Source organism: Stegastes partitus, unplaced genomic scaffold (assembly GCF_000690725.1).
Source record: "Stegastes partitus isolate 25-593 unplaced genomic scaffold, Stegastes_partitus-1.0.2 Scaffold572, whole genome shotgun sequence".
NCBI classification, from domain to species: domain Eukaryota; kingdom Metazoa; phylum Chordata; class Actinopteri; family Pomacentridae; genus Stegastes; species Stegastes partitus.
Window position 1 is genome coordinate 141,528 of NW_007578303.1, and position 22,764 is coordinate 164,291.

Below are 22,764 nucleotides of genomic sequence, written 5' to 3' on the forward strand. Positions count from 1 at the left end.
TCTCACTTCCAGTTTGTCTTCTTTGTTACAAAAACACACTGGAAAAGATCAGAAATCGAAATTACAAAAAGTCACAGAGGCTCCATTCTACAGATTAGAGATTCAAGTGATCAGGAGAGGTCGATACTCATTTTTAACCCAAACTTTTCAGCCCCTGATCCTCAAAAATAACACCCCGACTTTGACTGGAGGTGGTTGAAGCCGTGTACATACAGTCTATTGCAGGGCCAGACAGACAACCAAGCACACTCACACCTACGCACAATTTAGAATCACCAATTAACCTCAGCATATTTTTGGACTGTGTGGGAGGAAGCCGGAGAACCCGGAGAGAACCCACGCTGCACGGGGAGAACATGGAGACTCCATGCAGAAAGATCCCGATTAGATTAATTCTATTAGCATGGCTTTATTTATTTATTTATTCATTCATTGGGGGCTTTTTTTTGCCTTTTATTTCAGAGCAGTACAGACAGACAGGAAAGGGGGGGAGAAGAATGGGGAGAAACCTGCAGCAAAGGGTCATGAGCGGGAGTCGAACCCACGACCGCTGCGTCGGGGAACTATAGCCCCTGTTCATGGGTCGCCCGCTCAACTCCATGAGCTATAGGGGTGTCCATCATGGCTTTATTTTTAATGACTATTTTTTATTTATTTTTTTAATCTTTTGTAGCAACTGTGGCTAAAATGTACCTATTTTAAAACTGAATTTGATTCATAAAGCTGTGATCCCCACTTTGGGAACCACTGATTTAGTTCACCTGCATTGATATAAATGGCCTGGATGAAATGTTAAGAAATGTATCCGAGTAGAATTTAGTGAAATTCAACTGCAATGCAAACTGTAGCCTCTGAAATGACCATGAAGTTGAATTAACACCTCTTTAACAGTGTTTTATCCAATAACTCTATGTAGGCTGCGAAGCAAAGGCTGAATTAGTTCTCATCTCCTTCAGTGTTAATCTTTGTCACAGGTACAGTCAGCAAGGTCCTGCACAAGGCTTTCAGGCTGTGGAGCCTCATAAAGGAAGCCTGACTCAGAAGTTTAAAAAAAATCTGGATGCAAACAATGAAGTGGTTTAAAATTAATAGTAAAATCTCCTGCCGCAGTAGAAAAATCAAAGATACTTTATATGGATAGAGATGGTTGAGTTAAACCAGTGAGCTCATATCAACGCAGAAACAACTGATATGAATCACCAAACTGGTCATGAAATTCAGTCAACTGGCATAATGATTTTACCTTTTAGAAGATGACAAGTGTTTCAGGCCACTGGATGTTTAAACAGACATGTCTGTGAGTATAAGAATAGAATAGAGTTTTATTGCCGTTTGCACGAGTACATCCCTGTACTGGTACATTGGAATTCTTTGTGCGTTTACTCGAGTCAGTTTTATATATATTTTTAAAAAAAAGATAAAATAGAATTGGGAAAAAGTAATTGCACATATTTTGTGGTTTACAGAGGTGATATTGCACTTGTTGGTTTGTAATATTGCAATATTTAATGTGTAAATAGTATAATTAATGATGTCCAAATCCCATTTTGCAGCAGCTGCATTCAGGCTGAAACTGCAACGACAGCTTCCACGTGTCACGACTTCCTGGCAGACCGGAAGAGTCGCTTTGACATGGCTGTGGCCATTACCGAGCATTTTAGCAGCAGGTTGTGCACAAACATCCGGCTGCCTAAAACGCTCAGTGGCAGTTTTCTTGTTCTGCCATTTTTTCCCATCTGACAAGCAAGAGCTACAGGAGTTAGCAAAGTATGAGCGAGGCATGCGGCTTAAGGTTGGCTAAATAAGGTGTGGGCGAAGGGATGAGACCTCAGAGAAAAAATGCCAAATGTCAGTTTGACAAAATGCTTCATCCAGTTTCCAACAAATATTCTACATAGTCTGTGCTTTAATGAAATGGACGGTTATCATCAACTGAACATGAACAAACTGGGTACGGCCATGTATAAAGGTAGCACCTGGGATTCAGTGGAAGTGGTGAGTCAGGCAGCCTGCAGGTTGGGCTGGTCGGACTGGATGGGAAAACTGGCCAGTAGGGACTACAGCCCTTCAGCATTATTATTATTACCATTATGACCAGAGGCTGTCTGTCTGTCACATGGTTCAGCTTTCTGAGATGTCCAGAGTTAAAGGGCATCATTGCATATTCCAAACATGTGCAGCTGAGCGATTGCTCACGTGGAAATGACTGGACTTCACAAAAAGCAACACTGTGCTGCACCTTTTGTAGATCTGGCAAAGGCTTTTGATGATGCTGATCACAACATTTTGTTTAATAAGCTGCTTTCTGTGGCCTTTTGATGACCCGGCCACCAATCGTATTGCTCTGATAGACGGTTGCTGACGGTTACAAATCAAAATAGTCAATTAGATGTTCCTCAAGGTTCGATATTAGGCCCACTGCGTTACTCTGTATAAATATTATATTCAGTTTCCAACTCAGCACTGCATTGCAATTTTTATAGATTATAGCATCTGGTATGCCATCAGCCCCACCTCATTCCAGGTTACAAATTGCTTTTAATGACTTGCAGACCACTCTGTCTACTTATTCCAAACTCTAAAAGAACTAAACGGTATGAATTTTACAAGAGCATTAAGCACTGATGTTCTCAATCCTATCCAAACTGTTAATGGCGATCTAATTGGTACGGTCCAGCATTATAAACATCTAGGAATTTGTTTCGACAACAAATTGTCTTTCAGAGCTTAAGCAGAAGTTAAAGATTCATAGTGGATCATGTTAGTGCAACAGAGCCTGCATCACATATGAATACAGAAAAACCATTATGTACTCCTAACCTACCACACTGTCCACCTTGGACAAAAAATATCCTGCATGCTGCTTCCACCATCTTTAAAAAACGTGGATGTCATCTACCATACCACTGTGCGATTCATTACTTCCACGTATGGGGGGAAAAAAAAACTGCACATGCAGGAGACTAATATTTGCTCAAGACTGTAGGTAAGAAGCTCACAAAGAAGTGGCTCAAGGCTGACGCACCAGACCACAAGCAAAGCCTGAAAATCTCTCTATTGAGTAAAAATGACGGGAGAATAATGGTTAATATTTATAAATTTGAAAAGGCATACATATTTATGTTCTCTAACTAGATGGTTGACCTGCTCCTCATTTCAGGATCTGCTTTATTGTGTTTCTTTTTCCATTTCTTTCCTCTGCATGTATACTCTATAGTGAAAACAATAGAGACAAAGCTTTAGATGGAATCAGAAATAAACACATTCAGTAGTATGGAACCACATATTAAACCACTGTCTGGATCACACTGTAAAAGCTTTTAGTAGCCACGAGGAAGGAGTTTAATTTCCTTGTACTGACATCTGGTGGTTAAATAGAACAACTACGGAGTAGATAAACATTATGTTCACAGGTAGGTGGGATTAATATTAATATTGCACTTTACACATATTGAATTATACGTTTTTTCTTTGTCTGCAACATTTCCCCTTAATTTTTACTCTTCAATTCAAAGACGACCCTTTTTTTGTATTTAAGTAGGACAGACACTGGGCAAGTTGTTTATTTTTTTTTTTTTTTGGGGAACTTGCAGATGTTCTTGTTACACAATTTATTTTTTTTAATTAAAGTAAAATCTGTAAAAATATGCACTACTGAGTTTTCCACTCAGGCTGGTAGTTTTCTGAATGAATTTGCTAATTTATGCTTATTTGTAATGGATGTTTTTTGGTGTTCAGGTTGACCAGATGATGCTCATTTAAATGAGCTTGGTGACAAATTAGAAGGATTCTTACTTGAAGTGTGATTTAACACCAGGATATCTTTGTGAGTGTGCTATTCTTTTTAACTATACTGTCATATAAAAGAAGATTAGAAACATACCAGGTGGAAGAAACTGGAGGACAACAGCAGCAGTGAGGTGTGGAGGGGAAGTAAAACCATCGCTGGCTACAAGAAGAACAACAGACAACAATTTAAACAGTTCTACATCAGGTTTGTAACACAGGTCATTGTCTGAGCTGCCTTACCCGCTCCCTCCCATCACCTCCATCACCTCCTCCACCCTGCCTCAACCCTCCCATCTCCTCTCTCCTCCATCACTCCTCCTGCATACGTTTCTTTAAATTGCTAGACTACATTTACACTAATTCATTCTCCTCTCACCTTGTTCTTCTCCAGCACCATTTGCATTTTTTTCCTCTTTTCTTTCTACATGTATTATATGTGAGCTACTGGATATCTTCAATTTTCCCCCTGAGGGATAAATAAACTATCTATCCGTCTATCCATTTATGCTGACTTTGGTACAGCAAAGTCAGGGACATACAAGCAGGTTGTAACATAACTTTGCCAGTAAGCTTGCAGTGACAATACTAATTTGCACTGACATATGAAAATGTTGTTTCAGACTCCAAACACAGTTGGACTGGAAGCAAATTGCAGAAGATTTCTGCTAGAAGAGGCATCTTTCCTCTGGTGTCTTGGTGACATTGATGGAAACACATCAACATACTATAACACCAACTACAAATTTCCATTCGCCAAGCAAGATGGTGGCTGTTGTTGATGCAGTTTACAAATGTAGGTGTGTCAGTGTGGGTATTTCCAACAACCAGTGGAGAAGATTCCACAAAAATGATCAACCATGTCGAGGTAATAAAGGTCAAAACAAATTAGATAATGCTACGTTCTTGTAAGACCAGGAGGACAGTATATATTAACAATGATGACTGAACCACCTGTTTAGGAGTTGGTTTAAAAACACAAGGTTCATTCCTGGAGGAAAATCTTCTAGAGGATCGGCTTTTTGAGATTGATTTCTCTGAAGATACATAACGCAGAGAACCAAAAAAACAAAAGATTTAAGTGTCGTCCAATCAAACATACAAACAAATCTTACAACAATAGAGACATTTCAACTTTATTAATTCACAAAATGTTTATCCAGTGGTTATAAAATAGAGACAAGTTGACGTTTTTTACATCTAAAACTGTACAACAAAAGGGAAACAAAATGTGTAAAACCAATGAAATGCGCAAAAAAAAAAAATTAACACTGACAACTGAAGAAATGTTAGATTTACAAACTCACTAAATAATTAATCAGAGAAAAATGTGTTTTATGACCTTGTCTGGGTAAAGCTAAGATAAACTGATTAGTTTTAAAGAGAACATAGGTGGTAAATGACGGTTTACATTCATAAAGAGCTTCACGAGGGACACTTGTGGGTGCATCTCAACAAACAGAGATTTTTCAGTAGCAGTCAAAGTGCAAAACTTTGGAGTGATAAAAAACGTTCATACCTTTGAGTATCAGTCTAGTTTGTACTGACTGTAGCACACACACACACACACATATATATACATATGTGTGTGTGTGTGTGTGCTTAATAAAGCTGATAGAAAAAGAGGGGGGAGGAAGGATCTACATCTCCACATAACAGATCTGTCTTTAGATAGACAGATATTCAGTTTTCTCACTTTCACCCAAAAATCAAACAGGAAAGAGTGCTTAATGATGGAACGTAAAACCTACATTTTGACCACACGTCAGCCCAACCCACACACTTTAAATTAAAACAAGCATTCATCATCAACAATAAATAACAGCATTCATTCAGTGCAAAGCTACACAAACATGGAAAACACTGCAAACCTTAACTGCATAGTGGATGTGACATAAACTCTTGAACACTTGAACACTTACTCGGAATCCGTTTTTGAAAGCAAACCACTTGAAGTCTCAATAGAAAGACATAAAAAGCACCAATCTCACCCACATTAAAATGTAATTAGAAGGTCCGGTGTGCGGGATTAGGTTGCATCCAGTGAATTGAATACCTCTCGACTCACACTACAACCTCAAAACACACAAAAAGCCCTCTCTGGAGCCAGTGTCTGGTTTGTCCACTCTGGGCTACTGTAGAAACATCGATTCCTGTTTTCAAGTCATCAATAATGAAATGAAAACAAATTCTTTTCTCACAGTAATCCCCTGAATCCTCTACACCGGACCAGATGTGATTTCCGTAGTATCCATCTGCATGACTTCATACGGTAACTATAAACTGTTTAACTGGTAAGGTTAGATGGTCAGGAGGCACAATAGGACTAACAACAGACAGACATACATGTGAATGTTCTTGTGGATAAAACAAAGCAGAAAGTTTTCCAGTTACCAGCAAATGCAGATGAAACTGCTGGTAAACTGGCAAACGGGCTTTTACTTTAGGTGATCCTGTCATTCCGACTTCACAGATGCAGATAAAATGCAGCAAAAATGTAAGACACAGTCAAAACAAAAAGGAAAAAAAAAAAATCAAAGCAACTAAAGTATTGCGTGTTTCCTTCACGAGAACCTGGTGGATAATCAGTAAAGTGTCGGTCAAATAACAAATCAGAGTAATTTAACAGAGGGGCAGTTATTTTTAATAAATATTTAAAGAATAAGAGAGAGCTCCTTGTGGGCTGCATAGCTGGTGGTCAACAGCTTCTGAGGCAATAGGTGGCCATAGTTCATGTGTGTGTCTGTGTGTGTCTATACTATGTCTGGGCCAGCTGAAGCTCCTCGAGTCCATGTTTGCCCAGGTGATATCTGGCCAAGTCTTTCCGGGTCACCAGTCCAACCACCTGCAGAGGGTCAACAACCAAAAGTGTAACATTGGATCAGTCGTCATCACAGCAGGAGTTAGTAATCTGAAGAGGCCAAAAGCACACGGGTAAATAAAAATATCACAAGTTCTTACCCTGTTCTCGTCATCTACTACTACCAGGTGTCTAAGCCCCAGAGCTCGGAACAACTTAAACACGCGTGGCAGAGATGTTTCCTGTAAACGAAACGCTTTGAGTTCAACTTTATTCATACAAAACATCACAAACAAGCCTGAAAAGCTTTCTGAAGACAGAAGAGAAACTTAAATGATGCCTTTCCCTGTGCGTCTGTTACCTGTGGTACTGTGTAAGGCGTTGGGTTCATGAACTCAGTGAGGTCCATCATACACTCCCTCTCGTCCTGGGAGACGTGGATGCTTTGGATCGGGGGGAAGCGAGGGTAGGCGTCTCTGAAGTCTTTTAGCTGGAGTTTCCGCCGAGTCAACCGGGATCGGGCCAACTCCACAAAAACCTGCCAAGACAGAGCAAAAAACCGACAGTGACCAATTCTGTTTGAATTATCATTAGTACTCGCACTAGTACGTGTCCCTGGTGATACCTTGTGCTTGAGAAGAACGATGAGCTGAGAGCGAAGGATGAGGCCACAGAGTTTCCCTGACTGAGCAGGACAGAGGGATGAAAAAAGATGTGATTAATTAAAGAAAAGCAGTTTCTGTTTATACTGATGCTCAACTTTAAAGTAAATCTTGTTCCGGTGATTGATGATGTTTAAGGCTGTGGTCAAAGAAAAACCAAACCTAATCTTGATATGCCAAGTTGGCTGCTGAACTATGATATTGCAAACCGCTGCTTTCAGAGTTTAGACTTGACTTTGTAGCCATCTGTTTTAACAAAATGCAGCCACACAGACGGCTTCTTTTATGTGGTGCCAATTAGTTCAGAGCCGACTCCAAGTAAATGTTGAGCAAACGCAGTAGTTTGTTCCTTTCACTGCCAAAAACAATAGATCAATCCTGGAAGACTACTGATGTAGCATTTTCTCCTTAGCAAAGAAATGCCAGCAATGGTTCGACCAATGAGAACTGGGTGGGATGAGGGCATACTGACCAGTTGACACGACAACCCAACCCCACTAAAGGTACTTTTTTGAGGTGCATTAACTCTGTTCTTTGTTTACTCTATGAATACAGACTATCGCTGTCTCTTTTTCAGAAGATTTCTCCCTAATCATCTGTTGGTTGTTGCTAAAAATGGTCCTGAGTGCCTCTTCACTATCAGAAACCTGCACAATTGAGACACCAAAACCACATTTTCTGTTGAAGTTTTATACTTATATCTGCAATTTTCAAACTCAATTGCAACTGCACTAGAAGTTTCATCATAATGATTTGTAGTCAGAAAACTTTAAAAAGTGATAGTTTCACAGTAGATCTGCCCCTTAAGCACCAAAATACTTTTTTGGTGCTTAAGGGAAGCCAATTGTACAATGAAACAGTACCTCATCGCTCCCGGAAACCTGCACGACGACAGGGAAGCCGTTGTGATTGGTTGACGTGTTGCTAAGGACGTCGACGATGGTTCCCACCTTCTCTACCCTGTTCAAACAGGTGACTGGAGAACTCATCACCTCTCTAGATTGTGAGTGGCGATAAGCAGGAGACAGTGAGAAGGACAAAGGTGAGAAGAGGTGGAAATGAACGAGGATCAAAAACTAAACAGAGTGACATTAATTTTGAGCGTCGGATGTTTTGGGCATGACCTCAAGGGCCCTCCAATAAAAATGACTCAGCCAACAACAAGTCTGACAGGACGTACCTGGCGGTCAGCCAGTGGGAGGTGGCAGGAGCCTCCCAGTGCAGGAAGGGAACGCTCTGCAGCTTGATGTGAATGTCATATAAGCCCTAAAGGAGAAAGAGGAGTTATAGACACTACAGGTGCCACAATTCAATATAACACACACTACTTTTGCAGTTATTGTACAAAAAAATAGCATAAATTTACCCTTTAAGACGAACAGCGAATTATAATACTTGTGTCGGCAGACATCAATCAAACTGTGACTTTTAAATTATACTGCAAATGAAATGTAATAAAGAGAAAGTAACTTTTGTTTTCAACAGCTCTCTTGAGCTCTTTTAGTGCCATCAGCGGTAGTTTACATTTTTTTGCAGCTCTAAGAAGCTCTTCCATTCCCTCACTGCATAAAATTGTGGCACACAAGTGTCCATCGGGGTGCATACTTCTTGTCACTTCTCTTGTGCATGCCTTACATGAAGAGAATTTAGTGCCTTAGCTGTCCAGCAACACAGCTTGTGTGTACTAGATATGAAAAAAATGTGTGCTTTGGCTCCTTTCTGTTCTGTTGGGAAATCACTGATATAACATCAGCACAATAGGACACCAGTCTGAGTGCGTTTCCTTGCCCCTTTACGCACCTCTTCAAAGTAATCTCCTACTATCTTGGCAGTCATGAGAACAAGCATGATGGGAAGGCCGTATGTGACATTTCCTGTTGCCTCCACCATAATGACGGTCAAACTGAGAGTCATTCTCACAATGCCACCTGAGGAGAGAAGAGCATTACTATAATATTCCTATTAATGGTATATGGGTTAAAATAAAGATTACCTATTTTTTTAAAAAGTAAAACAACAAAGAAAAATGGTTAGAATTACTCACCTAACTGAGCTGCAGCTCCAATCAAGGCATATTTCCCAGGGTCAGCCCAGATCTAACAAAACACAAACAGCAAAGTCAGACAGTAGCTCTCAGCATCGGGAATGTTAAGTTCAGCTCAATAAAAAAAATCTCTACTCACAAATTCATGCAAAATAGTAACTTCCAAACCAATCAAATCCCCAGATGACATCTATATCTGAATGTTTAATAATATGATCCTATTAATACCGCGGTGCTGTCTTGTGCACTAGTGGAGCTGTTGGAGGTGATGGAGGCCAGAAGGATTCCACAGAGCCTCCCCCAGGCTGCTCCTATCAGAAGAGACGGGATGAAGACTCCAGCAGACACGGCCAGACCATAAGTCCAACACGCCAGGAAGAAGTAGGTCAGTGTGAACAAACCCAGTGTCAGAGGATTGTAGGTTCCTTTAAAGCACAGAAGAATGAGAGAAAATGACCAGCGAGCACATAATATTTCCACTTCTACGATCCTGGTTCCCTGGTGAACTTGCTTGTATGTGTGAGTGGTGCTATCGTGTTTAGTGTTGAAGTGAGCCTGCTCTCATGCAGAGCTGTACCTGGCTGATTGTGGAAGAGACTACGAACACTTCTCTCGGGAGTGTTGAAGAAGGCTGTTGCCATGGAGTTATACTCCCCATCTGCACAGAACAACTAGAAAGAGAAACAGAGAAAATATTAACAAGACAAAGGAGACAAAGAGACATGAAGCATTTCCTGTCTTGTCCTTGGATAAGCTCCTACATGTTTCTACCAGCTGTCACATTATAGCAGAATACAGGGCTTTTGGAAGGATGCGGATCAATAAAGAAACATCAATCATATTTGCTGTTGATGTGAATCAGGGAGCCAAAATGAAATGTTAAAATGTCACATGTGACGTCTCTCCCCATTCTCAGAATTACAATATGAAAAAAAAACATATTTTGAAAGTAGTTAGCTGCAGATGTTACCTTCATCGTTTAAATATACAGTACATTGTCCTTATTATTTAAAGTGTCTACAGCCATGCTAGCGGCTTTGCTTAGACCTACATGTAAACTTAGCATGTTAACACAAACACTGTACACCGCATTCACTACTGTAGTTTACCGTTTTTTGCGTTTTTTTAGCACTAAACTTGAATGCAGCTGAGAAACATTGTGGCACCAACAATCACCAAAATTTTTAATGTCCAATCTCAAGGTGACTTGTCTGAATGTCTGAAACAAATGTCATGTCAACCAATTTAATAGCAGTTGATACATCCGACTCAAGTATGTCATAGCAACAGTCATAATGAAATATAAGTCCGGAAACCACCGAAATCATTACTTCTGAGCAGCATATATCTAAATGTTGTTCTCTTCTCAGATCTCTTGGCAACACGGTTTTTTAGGACATTAATGGAAGCACAGCTCACTCAAACTAAACTGTACAGTCGGGTATAAAAATATTTGTCATGCTACAGTTACTTGTGGCACTTGCTTTTTAAAATCTATTCATCTGTTTTTAAAAATGTTTTTCTTGTCAGTGTTTGCTGTTATTCACGAAAACACATGATCAAATTCCTCACATTCCTATACTTGAATATAAAACTGATTCTAAGGAGGCGCCACTGTCACCACAGAAAGTGCTAATCTTATTTAAATCTGCGAATGACAGTGTAATTTGCTAAATGTTACTCTTCATCCACAATCCATCTTGAAATTGTAATGATGCCCAACTATCCTTCTGGCACCATGTATCCTAGTTTCAGTTTTATTACACATCATGAAAAAATAAGAAAAGTGGGACACTGATTGTTTTGAAATGTGGGAGGTGTTTGTGTACCTGCAGCGGATACTCCTCAGTGTGTTCTGGCCCCAGAGGCTGACAGTCATTGGAGAAGTAGATCATGGCGAATGACACCGTTGCAGTCACTGCAGCAACCAACATGGCCTCCATCACTTGCAAGCACGGCCGATGAACGTATCTAGCGCACATAAATCACGCGGCTTTAGGATTTTACATTTTCTATTCCCCTAGTCTTTAGTCAGCCGCTCACTGTAAACATGTTGACCTCAGTACAGACATTCCCAAGTGAAATGGCAACCTTGAGTGCTATAAAAACAGCCAAGCGAAAAGACAAAGCTTCTCTGCCAAATGTGCCATTGTGTGTCTTCGGGCGACTGACTATAAATGTCAAGTGGATTTACTGCTGTGAAATGTGGCACAAATGCATACTTCCTTGTCTCGCTCACTGTGTCGGACAACAGATTGTATTTTTAGAAACAAGACTGACCTGACAAGTAATAAATATGATCAACTAAGCAAGTGTTTTGTTTCGTCTTATTCATGAATGTTTAAAAAACTCTTATCAGACCAAAGCTACACTTGATACACTTCATACATTATACAATCACATACATTAATATAACCTAGATTCTCTACAATACCTCACCACATTAGTTTCAGTAAGTTGATTCCCTACTTTCTTAGGATCAATCAGCCATGGCTGACTTAAAAGAAAGAAACAGCAGATTTTGCAATGCTTTGAGAGACTGGCCACTAAGAGAGAGTTCAGAAATGTTTCTGCTATTTCTTATTTTTCCATTTGCTGAACAAAAGAAAAAAATATAACGTTTGACTTTTGCATGAACAAAGCCAGGATATTGAGATGATCAAATGACAGGTAAATGTAGTGAATGCAGACAAAATAATCATGTTTGCATCAACCCAAATTTACAAGTTCCTAACTTAGTAGGACTTGCAACTGTGCAAATACTTCATTAAATATATTTGTTTTACAGCAACAGCTGACTCATTAGACTGTAAATACTTCGCACTTACATATCAAAGTGTTATGTACTAGTAATTTGTGGGTAATTGATCAAACTTCTTTTAAAAATTGTAACACAAGTTGACAATTTAATTACAATGAACTGTGCACATACAGTATATAAAACCCCATTCCAGACAATGAAGCAGGAACCATTTGTATCTTAGCAGAAGTCTCCTCCCTCAGTCATCCTACCTGTTCAACTGTGGCTATTTTTACACACTTTAATCACAAGACGTTCATTATCAGCACTCTTGGGGAAAAACGTCCTCCTCTTGCACCCCACCCTGTTTCTAACAGGCAACAACACATGATTCCGTGTGTTGTTTTTGCTGGCACACCAAACATACACAGCAGTTCTTCATACCTGAACCTTCCCCCGCACACTGATGACAATGTTTTTTGTGTTTGATCCCTTTCTAAACCTTACCTAATCCTGAAGATGGTCAGCCAGTAGTTGAGAACGTTGAAGAGTGCTCCTAACAATCCACCTGCACAGGAAACAGATGAAAAATAGAAAACACACACGAGCTGTTGTGTTAAAACTACAGAAAGAGAACAGAAGAACATTCTGTAGCAGAAAAGTCAAATTTCCTGCTATCTTTGCAAAAATTCAGCAATAGAATCAAAATTACTGTTCTTGGAATTAAATCAAAATTTCAAATTAATAAGAGCGTCCAACCACTATGTAAAGAATCATGCACATCTCCAAAAACACGAAACAGCTTTTACCTATAGCTCCCATAGCGATGAACAAGGGAATTTCATAGAGGTTATAGGCCACACTCTGGAATAAAGGACAACATTGCACGTCATCTTTTGCACTCACTTAAAAAAAAAACAAAAGAAAAAAAAAACAAGGCTGGACAGTAAAATATATATATACAAGTTTCTCACATCGCTCTCGAAGCGTCCAAAGTTGATGAGACCTGGATTAGAAAGGTCTCCTGGATTTGCGTGATAGATACTAAGGAAGAAGTTCAGAGTGAAGGTGGAGATCATGGAGGCAAAGAACTGCAGACAAGACAAAAAGACAGGAGATGAGAGAGGAAAAAGGAAGAGGACACAAATCCATAAACTAAGAAGAAGTACAGGGGATGCAAAAGCATTACTACGTCAGTTTTTATCTTATTCTTACACTCTCTGCTTAATGACTTGAATTCCATTATGGGATCATTAAAAGTGCGATTATTGTGGTGGTACAAATTGGACCACATGACTTACTATCCTCCATGTCAGCATCTGGTTCCAGAAGGAAGCTCCCTCCTCTAGAGAGAACAAAACGCCGCCTGTCGACCAAAGAAAGACAATCACTGTCAAGAACTAGAGCAACAACAAGAACCAAAACATCTGACCCACTTATGACATGTCTGGTGATTCTTAACGGATGCTATGTGATCAGGTACAATCAGCTTCCTCCTCGCAGTGAGTCGAGCTGCTGGTGCGCAGGAGGAGTCAGAGGTCACTTAAGTGTGACAGCACTGTTTTCACATGACGACGGTAACAGATAACAGATTGAGACATGGTTTGTGAAGCGTGAAAGAAAAGACTGTGGGAGTGCTCACTGTGCTAATTGACACCATTTCAAAGAAGCCGTCAGTGTGGCAACAGCTGGCTACAAAAACTGTTAGCAAACAACAATTTGAATATCACAACCCAACAATCACCATGGCACACCATCTAATAACGCTAGGCTAACTTCTGTGTTACAATGCTTTGCCAACTGTGATTGTTAGTGCACAAGGCTTTGAGTGTGAACATCACAACTTGCATGTTTTAATATGCTTGGTCTGTAATCGTTTTATAACGGCTCGTGCATCCAGCAACAGTTTCAGCAGCTACAACGAGACCAGCATGTAAAGCATTCTCTCTCATCAAAACAGAAAAAATTACATCACGCTGGGAAATTGTGGAATAACTAAGTTAAACTGATTAAATATTCTGCAAATACTAGCTTATGTTTATTTATAATTCATTTAGATGAGCGTGTAGCGTGCTCTCAGTGTACTGTGGCCAATTTCGTTAATCCAGAGATAGCGTGCAGATTTTTTTCCTTCCCTGCAACTAATCAATTGGTTGAAGAGTGGATAAGATTTCAGTCAACGAAGATTTTCTTTTATTGACTACAGCCCTAATATTATGACTTTCCTATACACATGACTCCTTAATTCCTTCTAATAAATACTTTTGAGGAAAACAAAATTAAAGCTCTTTCCCAGACTTCTTTAAAAGATGCAAATACCACAGATGATGGTGACACAAGCCCCTTTCAATACAGCTGTGCACATGCATGCTCTTTTAGCAAAAAAGCTAAGAAAGTAAAGTTCTCTGCCTTTGAACTTATAGGGTCTTTGGTTTTAGTTCCCACTGTTGTGCAGCTGGTTTTACAGCAGCTGAACCGGCTGTACGACTAAAGCAGATTAATAACAAAGCACATTTTCACTACGCTTTGCCAGGACTGCTGTATTTTTTTACCAACTGGTGCTCCAAAAGCAGCAGAAACTCCAGCAGCAGCTCCAGCAGAAACAAAGTCCCTTTTTTCTGTGTCTCTCCGGAAGTATTCAAAGATCTGCCAACACATAAACGAACACACTTTATATTAATAATAATTCTCATCCTCAAACACACTCTAAATGTTTTTAAACGGATCAACATAACCCTGCTAAACTAATTAACAGTATTGGTGAGCGCTAAGGAATGTGAGAAGTTGTAGTCTACAGTGGGTCTGTTTGTAATGCAGGGTTTGCAGCCAATGCAATTATAAGGAAAAATATGCTTGGAATCCAATATGACTTCCTATTGAGTAGCCTGCGACACATATAGCATAGAAACTCACTGACCTTGAAGTCCCTCTTTAAAGAGGTGCTTCTGCCCTGCGAGACTCCTGCAGCTACAACAGCACCAGAGTGAATCATGGGACCTTCCTGAGGGCAAACAACAGGTCAAGTATGTAAGAGACATCTTGCCAATAATGAAAACAACAAAAACCTGCATTTAAATGTCGAGTGAAATGCTCAAACGGGCCCATGTTTACCTTCCCGACAGCAAGACCGCCAACCACCGAACAGATAACACCGCACACTTTCACCACCAGTGTCTGTGGAAGACGAGCATAAGAAACGTGAAGAAATGAAGGTGAAAAACTGTACAGTACATCCAGTCATGTGTGTTTTATGTGCCCGTACCTTGAGTCGTACAACCCTGGGAATCTTGACTCCGTTTAGGTAACATTTTATCTGAGGAATACCACTTCCCGCTGCTATGGGCTGGGTGAGTCAGAAGGAGGAGAAGGAAAGTGGCAGAGGAGTTATATCACAGAAAAAAGATGAATGACTGAAAACATAATTTATTATTGCAGGAGTAAATCTGTGGATGTGACAGACAGTGGTAGTGTTTGTTTAGAATTAACCTGAACAAAGCTCACACAGAAACTTGCAGTTTTCAGTGTTAAGAAAAGTTTCACTCACAAAACCTGAGCTGTTGCTTCTCACAAACTGACAAACTGTGGTCAACCATAATAGAGACGTACACATTATTCTTTGTTGGAAGCAGACATTCTATTGCCAAACTAATTTTCACTTCCACACATTTTCGTATGGTTTGTGACCGATTAAACCAAACACCTCGATGGCATACTTCTTCAAAATCCACTCTCATGCTTTAGGAACGTATTGAATCAAACGAAAGAGGAAGAAAACTGAAATTGTCTTACAAAACCTCAAGTCACGATAATTACCAAAATATTTCTGCTTTCATTCTTACTTCAAAAAAAGCAACTATGATGGCTCCCATCATGACGAAGGTGGAGTTGAGGACAGCCCAGAGGATCAGAGAGATGGACAGTCCACCCGCCTCTGTAAACTTTTCTATGTCTGTGAAGGTTCAGAGTCAAGGTTGTCCTGAAAGTGCCTGGCTCTTTAGTGATCAGCTATCAAATATAAGTCAGACACATACTGAGCACTTATGCAATAATCATCACATTAATAACAATTACACATTTGCAGATCAGACATGCTACTATATTCAAACAGCGTATACAATAACTTAGCTAACAAAATAGATTGCAAGAAGTTTTCATGCTATTCCTGAACATAATTAAGGGCATGAGGAAACAAATCTGTGCTCGGCACTGTCCAAGAACTGTGCACAGTTCAGGGAGGAGTAATGAAAAACTTAAGTTCCTCAATGGAAACTCCAGATTTGTCTTGCAATAGAAGGGGGTGCAGAATAAAAGGTCAGTCCTCAACTGCACATCCTCACTTTTGAGTTTTACCATAACTGTCAGTGAGTGCCAGGTATTGATATACACTCCAAAGTTACATGGGTTAAGACTAATAAAAGACCTAAAACTCACATGACACAAGGTGTTAATGTGTGTTGAAACTGCCGAGGTAAGGATCTCAGAACTGCACTATAAGTATCTGGTGTTGTAGTAGACCACCTGCCCTTGCTTAGAGATAACTGCTCCATTGCCATAATTAAAGGAGCGTCCCTTTTTCTTCTTGAAATTGAACAAATTACAAAACTGGAAAATATGATGTTTAAATCAGACTCAAGCAAAAATTATAAAACTGGAAAATGTGGTGTGTAAACTGTATTCATGTATACACTGAACAGTCCTGTATGAAACCACAACCTAATGAAACCTATAAAACACAGCAGTTGAAAAAAATGCTTCCCTAAAGTACAAGCTCTCTCTCTGCATTATGTGTGAGTTGAAATCGAGGTCATGATGGCCAAGCAAGAGATGGTGGAAAGTCCCAGGACTGGGAGGAATAGTCGCGAGGGGAGAAGAGGAGAAAACCCTGGGTGTGTGGTTTTTTGTTTGTTTGTTTGTTTGTTTGTTTTAAAGGAGGCAGTTGAACACTTGCCACGATTAGATCAAACCCCCCCAACAATGAGTAAATTCAAACATAATGCTGACAAAAAAATGTCCTGATTAGTTCTTTAGAAGAATGGGTTGTGGCTTTCCAGGGAAGAAAGGAGTTTGGGAGAACTTTGAATAAGTATAAAGGACGATGTCATGTATTGTTCAGTTAGTTAAAATCTCAAGATTTTGCTCATGTTTGTTCGTACAGCTTCTGTATTAAATAAACATTATTCACATCAGACTCAGAAGACTGTTCGAAGAGTTCAATATTTGATTAAAACAGATTTTTAAGACTACATGTTTGACAAAATTGCCTGTTCATCACTGGCCCTTAGCAGGCAGACTGAGTCACAACACAAGCCAGTGGACTCCTTGCGGCACAAAATTTTGTCTTCTCCAGGCATCATTAAAAACCCGAGTCTTGTGAGCCTCAACTCGTTAACAAGCCTTGTGCCATGTAGTTTGAACACAAGAATCAATACATCGCCGCCGGTCAGAACTGTGGAAAACTCAAGAAACAAAATAAAGTCCTTCCACTGAAGCACTGAATTGCCATTAACCTGGATGAGTGAGAATCTAAACAGACAGCATGGTGTTGTCCTCAGCTGCCTGGTGTTAAGAGGTTGGTCTGAGAAGGAGTATCATGCAGAAAGTTTCAGGATACTCTCTTTGACCACTTGGTATTTGATCCCAGCCAACTGCTCCACCACGATGTCGATAAAGCAGGCAATGAGGCCAGTCAGAAAGCCGATCAGACCACAGACCACCCAGCGACTGATCTCCAGACAGCGAAAACCCTAAAGACACAAGATGAAAGAAGGATGAGAAGGGAAAAGTAATGATGGAAAACACACGTAGAGATAAAACAAACAACAGCGGTGCGATAAGTGCAGTGGAAGGGAAGGAATTCGTTAACAGAAAAATACGAGGGTCTGCTGCACTCACCATATAACTCATCCTCCTCTCCTCTTCTAGAAACAGCTGGTTTTCAATGTTATCATAGTCCAGACTCTGAAATAGCACAATAAAATATGTCCAAATAAAATACATAAATAAGCAAAATAAAAGAAACAGTAAAGGCTTTTCTTCATAAAAAAAGAAAAAAAACAGAGAGAGAGAGACAAGCTGAGATAAACAGGTAAACAGAGATTATAAAAACACGTGTGAGTATCTACCTTTTCTGGATCAAACCAAACATGGATCATTGCAAAACTCATTTTATCAAGTGTTGCCAGTTTCCTGTCCAATATTGCACTCTAAGACAACCCAACATGTTGTTTAGATTTCTCTCGACTTTTTTTTTTTTTTTTAACAACTAACTGATAAAAAAAAATGGGAGAAAATATATAACTGTGATTTCTTTTTTTTTTTGCCTTTGTGCCTTTATTCAATAGCGTAGTGAGAGAGAGACAGGAAAGTGGGGGAGAAAAATAGGGGGAGGACGTGTGGGGAAGGGCCATGAGCGGGATTCGAACTCGTGACCTCCACATGGGACGCCAGCTCAACCAGGTGAGCTATAGCGGCGCCCTGTAACTGTGATTTCTGACAAATATTGTGTTTGTGATTTGTTTGGTAACATCATATTTTCTTTAAAGTCAAGCTTCCATTCATTTTTCAGTGTGATTTAAAGAGATTTAAAACATGTGCAACACCATCGAAAGCCAGATGGTCATAAAAGGAAGATAGCATCAGGTGCAATTGCAGTTTTAATTTGAAACTGATTTATCCTTCAGCTCTACTGATCATTACTTTATTCAGCAAACTCAGTCTGTTTCACACCATACCACACACACATGAGGCCTCTAATTGAACACAGTGTCACTGAGTGTAATCCAGCTTTTCGAGTGCACTGTTTTACCTCATATTTAAGCGACAGCAGCTTCTCATTGTGCGGGATCTCTTTAGGCCGCCCCCTCAGAGAGTCCTGCAAGAAAGAAAAAACATTAAAAAAATAAGTCAGCACACCGACACGTTCTCAGGAGCTTTGACCCGAATCATGTGAGAGACAGCAAAGAGCAGAAAAATACATTTCTCACATAAAATATTTGAAAAGGCGGACAGTGCAGCAACAATTCACAAGCATTTGAAACTATACATTTTTACACTCTCGAAAGACACTGGAAGAGAAAAGGAGAGGACATGCTTGAAAAGCTTTATCTAATGTACACACTGATGCATTAATAATAAGGCAGATGGAAGATGAAAGGCAGCAGCGTTTCCTCCAGAGCATTTAAAATAATTATCTTTCAAACATAATCAAAGCTATGAAAGAGGGCATTATTGTAGTACTGTATGACGATTTTTTTTTGTGTTAATGCAGATAATTTGGAGGAAACACTGGTCCTTGTGCGTATGCATACACGCAAACAAACATCAAGTTCTGCATTTTGCATCCACATGCAACGTTAGCTCACACATCTATGGCCCATCTGCGCAGCCATCAGCAGCCGTGAATGAAAAAACTTACACTGACATGGACACAAACAAAACAAACTGGAACCAAACTTTTGTTTACAACAATCAAGTGGATCACATGCACAGAGTCACATTCCCATCAGCCAGTGAGAACACAGCTGAATCTGATGGCTTCTGTCATGGAAGGAAACAGACGTGACAACTTTTATGTGACAAACATCAGGGAGGCGGTCCTGAACACCACTGATTACAGCCTGAGGCATTCTTTCTTTCCTTTGGTCACAGATTGCGTCTTAAATGCTGGATTTAGCTCACCTGTGATTTTTATGGGAGGGTTTATGTGAGTGTTTCTATGCAAACAATCCAAATAAAATTGTATAATCCTGACTTCAGCTACTTTGGCGTCATATTTATTGTTAAGTTTCACAATTCACTGCGAGATGGACAGTTATTTGGAAGTCTAACATTATCTGTTTAGTTTCTCAAAAAGGAAAATGGTTAATTAGTCAAGGTTAAGTATACCATCCAATGCATGAACCTGCACCAGTTCTTTATCTGCGGTGCATCACAGTGGAAACCACCAGACAGTTTCCCAACACGTGTCTTTTACACAGACTGAATGAGTCAACTGTCACTGACCCGTTTTGGCCAACTAGATGGTCATTTCTGTGTCATACTGCAGATTAGGGATCAACCACATTTAGAAGGAAGCAGCTGAGATGAAAGAAATACTGTCAGAACCTTCAACTTTATCTCAAGTTGCAGCTCAGGAATCAAACTATAAAGTTCCATGATAAATAAACTGAGCTTGATTGGACCTTTTGCATCAGATACACATAATAAAAGACAAATGAGCATGAAGCTGATCACATTAGTCACTAGTGGGTTGTTTCTTATTGATCTGGTTGTAGAAAGGTGGGGTATTATTATTCTAGTTTGAAAATGCAACTAATTAAGTAATGATTCGACTGCTAGGAGCAACAGACATAAAGAGAATGCGATGATGTTTGGAGCTCGGACTTTACCTCATCTGATGTTATCTCCTCTTCCAAATCCACCGTGCTGAGTCTGCCTATTTGAAATAAACTGCCTCCTCCAGACAGCTACAGACATCACAGACAGCAACAGAAATATATATATGGTATATATATGGCTCCGTGTGGCAATGTACAGGCTGATGTGCTAACAGATGTTGCTATCCAGAAAAAACGTAATATGTCCCAACAGTACAAGAAACCAACATTGCATGTAATGGACACAACAATCTGCTGATTGCTCGAATGTCATAAGGCCTTACTTAAACTGAAATAATTATACTTTACAGGTATTGGAGTCAAATGAAAGAGACTTTGCATGTAATTAATGCTTTAAGAGAAATGTTATCTTTTTCATTGCACAGTATTTGTGATTTTTAAACGCTGGCAGGACAAAATCTACACAAAATGAGCCGAATCAAAAGAATAGAATGTGTGTAGATAAAGGTATGATAAATCACATTCTTCGCATTCTTTACTAAAGAAGCAATAAGCAAATCCACAGTAGCACATTTTCTAATGCCTGGAAAAGAGGCATCATCTGTGTTTAGTTATAAAACAATATTATCAGCAGTTAAGTCACTTAATTCAGAAAAAAAGCTACTTGAATAGATTACAAGAAGAAATGAAGTTAAGTTACTTCCATCTTTGGTGGACAGAACTGTCTAGTCCTGGTGGCTGCATTAGAGGGAAAAGGGAAGTAGGATTTCCCACTGTATTCGGAAATAATATACATACATATATATATATATATATATATATATATGCGTGTGTGTGTACACATTCACATTTAGAGCTCATGAACTTTCTGAGCTTAATATTTACTATTTTGTCAAACATACTAAAAGCCACATTTCTACAGGATTAAATTTCACCACCACAGACTGGCTGTGACCCTTTGTAACCTCATTTATGTTTGTCTCCATCATATTTTCTAATGTCGAACATGCCTGTAAATAAAGAAGTAACGAGCTATTGGAATGCTTTCCAAAACTCTCAATAACTGGATTATTTCTTCTAGATAACTAAGTCTGATCAATGTACGTGATGTGATTAGCACTAATTTGATTACTTCCAGTCACAAAGCTTGTTGTTGCATCTGATGAGGAACCGCAAACAAGCCATAACACACATAAACACACCCAAAATGAACGTTGTGAACGCGGCGATGCACTGAACTCAATTCAAGCATTCATGCGGCGTTTAAAAACATGACTCAAGGTAACCTTATAGTGCTTAATGAAACGTGACACAGCAGGTTCATTACGGCTGCGGGAGTTGTGAGGCCAGGTTAGCCTCTATGCTAGCCGTACCTGTCTAGAGTGCTGCGGCTGCTCGGAGCCGTTGAGCAGCGGTGTCCCCTCCCCGGCGGCCGCGGACTCGTCGGCTCGGCTGGACCACGAAACCTTCTTGGTGATGTTAGCCATGCTGGCCCCCCCGCTAGGTCGCCGCTCAAACGGTCGAAAAAACACTTCAACAGCTGCTGGCTAACCACTGTTATTCTTCCTCATCTCCCCATGATCACTCCTCTAACTCGTGACGCTTTGTAAGGCTCGCGTGCAGGACCAAAAATAAGTGCTGGGCGCGTTGGACGCTGGGATTTGTAGTTTTACTGTTTTTAGGCAAGTCCGAAGGTCAACAGGTGTTTTGTTAAAGTAAAAGTAACAATACTGCAGTATAAAAGCACATTTTTTTATTTATTTATTTTCATAAAATAAAAAAAAACTCCATTAAAGCATTTTTATTTTATTTTTTAATTTAAAAAAATAAAAAATCTTTAAAATGTATTTAGGCATTTCAGTATCAGAATCAGAAATATTGATTGGATTGAGGATAAATTGCTTATAGTACTGTTGTGCCCATTCAGAAATCTTAGAAGTCTTATAAATTGAAGCAGCAGAAAAAAATACAAGACAAACATGAGTAGAAAAATATGTCCTAAAAATATAAACCAAAGTTAAAAAAAAAAAAAAAAAAAAACAGTAATAAAGTATCGTACACAAAGTAAATTACTAAATAACAGAGTTCTAGAGTTCTGATTATGTAATGTATTATTATTGTTGTTGTTGTTGTTGTTGTTGTTATGTCCTAACATGTTCACAACATTAAAAGAATTTTAACAATATTATTAACAAAATGGGGGTTTACTCAATAGCAGCGTGAAAGTATTCATAATCCCGGACATAGACCTTTGGCAGTTTTCAATATTTTATCAGCTATTACAATTACCAAGTGAATGAAGTCATCATATAGCGGTGCAGGAAGCACTGATCGCAAAAGTGGAAATACTACATTAAAAAAAAGTCTCCGTTACAAGTGAACATCCTATACAAACA

The 22,764-nt window shown here is 39.4% G+C and overlaps 1 protein-coding gene across 2 annotated transcripts; it reads right to left on the reverse strand.

Annotated features, from left to right (window-relative positions):
- Positions 1 to 4,897: 4,897 nt before the first annotated feature.
- clcn7 (chloride channel 7) lies at positions 4,898 to 21,956 on the reverse strand. 2 transcript variants are annotated; one of them, XM_008288721.1, is made up of 25 exons: positions 21,742 to 21,956; positions 20,420 to 20,497; positions 18,838 to 18,903; positions 17,925 to 17,990; positions 17,644 to 17,776; positions 15,872 to 15,981; positions 15,295 to 15,375; positions 15,144 to 15,206; positions 14,950 to 15,033; positions 14,585 to 14,678; positions 13,334 to 13,398; positions 13,007 to 13,123; positions 12,842 to 12,896; positions 12,540 to 12,600; positions 11,122 to 11,263; positions 9,870 to 9,963; positions 9,521 to 9,717; positions 9,293 to 9,344; positions 9,049 to 9,176; positions 8,429 to 8,514; positions 8,112 to 8,244; positions 7,212 to 7,271; positions 6,948 to 7,124; positions 6,748 to 6,828; positions 4,898 to 6,631 (listed from the first exon to the last, which is right to left on the reverse strand). In XM_008288721.1, exons 1-25 carry the CDS (start codon positions 21,853 to 21,855, stop codon positions 6,545 to 6,547), a joined length of 2,424 nt encoding a protein of 807 aa, XP_008286943.1. In that variant the 5' UTR covers positions 21,856 to 21,956; the 3' UTR covers positions 4,898 to 6,544. The 2 variants fall into 2 exon arrangements, with proteins under 2 accessions (XP_008286943.1, XP_008286945.1); XM_008288723.1 differs by lacking the exon at positions 20,420 to 20,497.
- Positions 21,957 to 22,764: the final 808 nt, after the last annotated feature.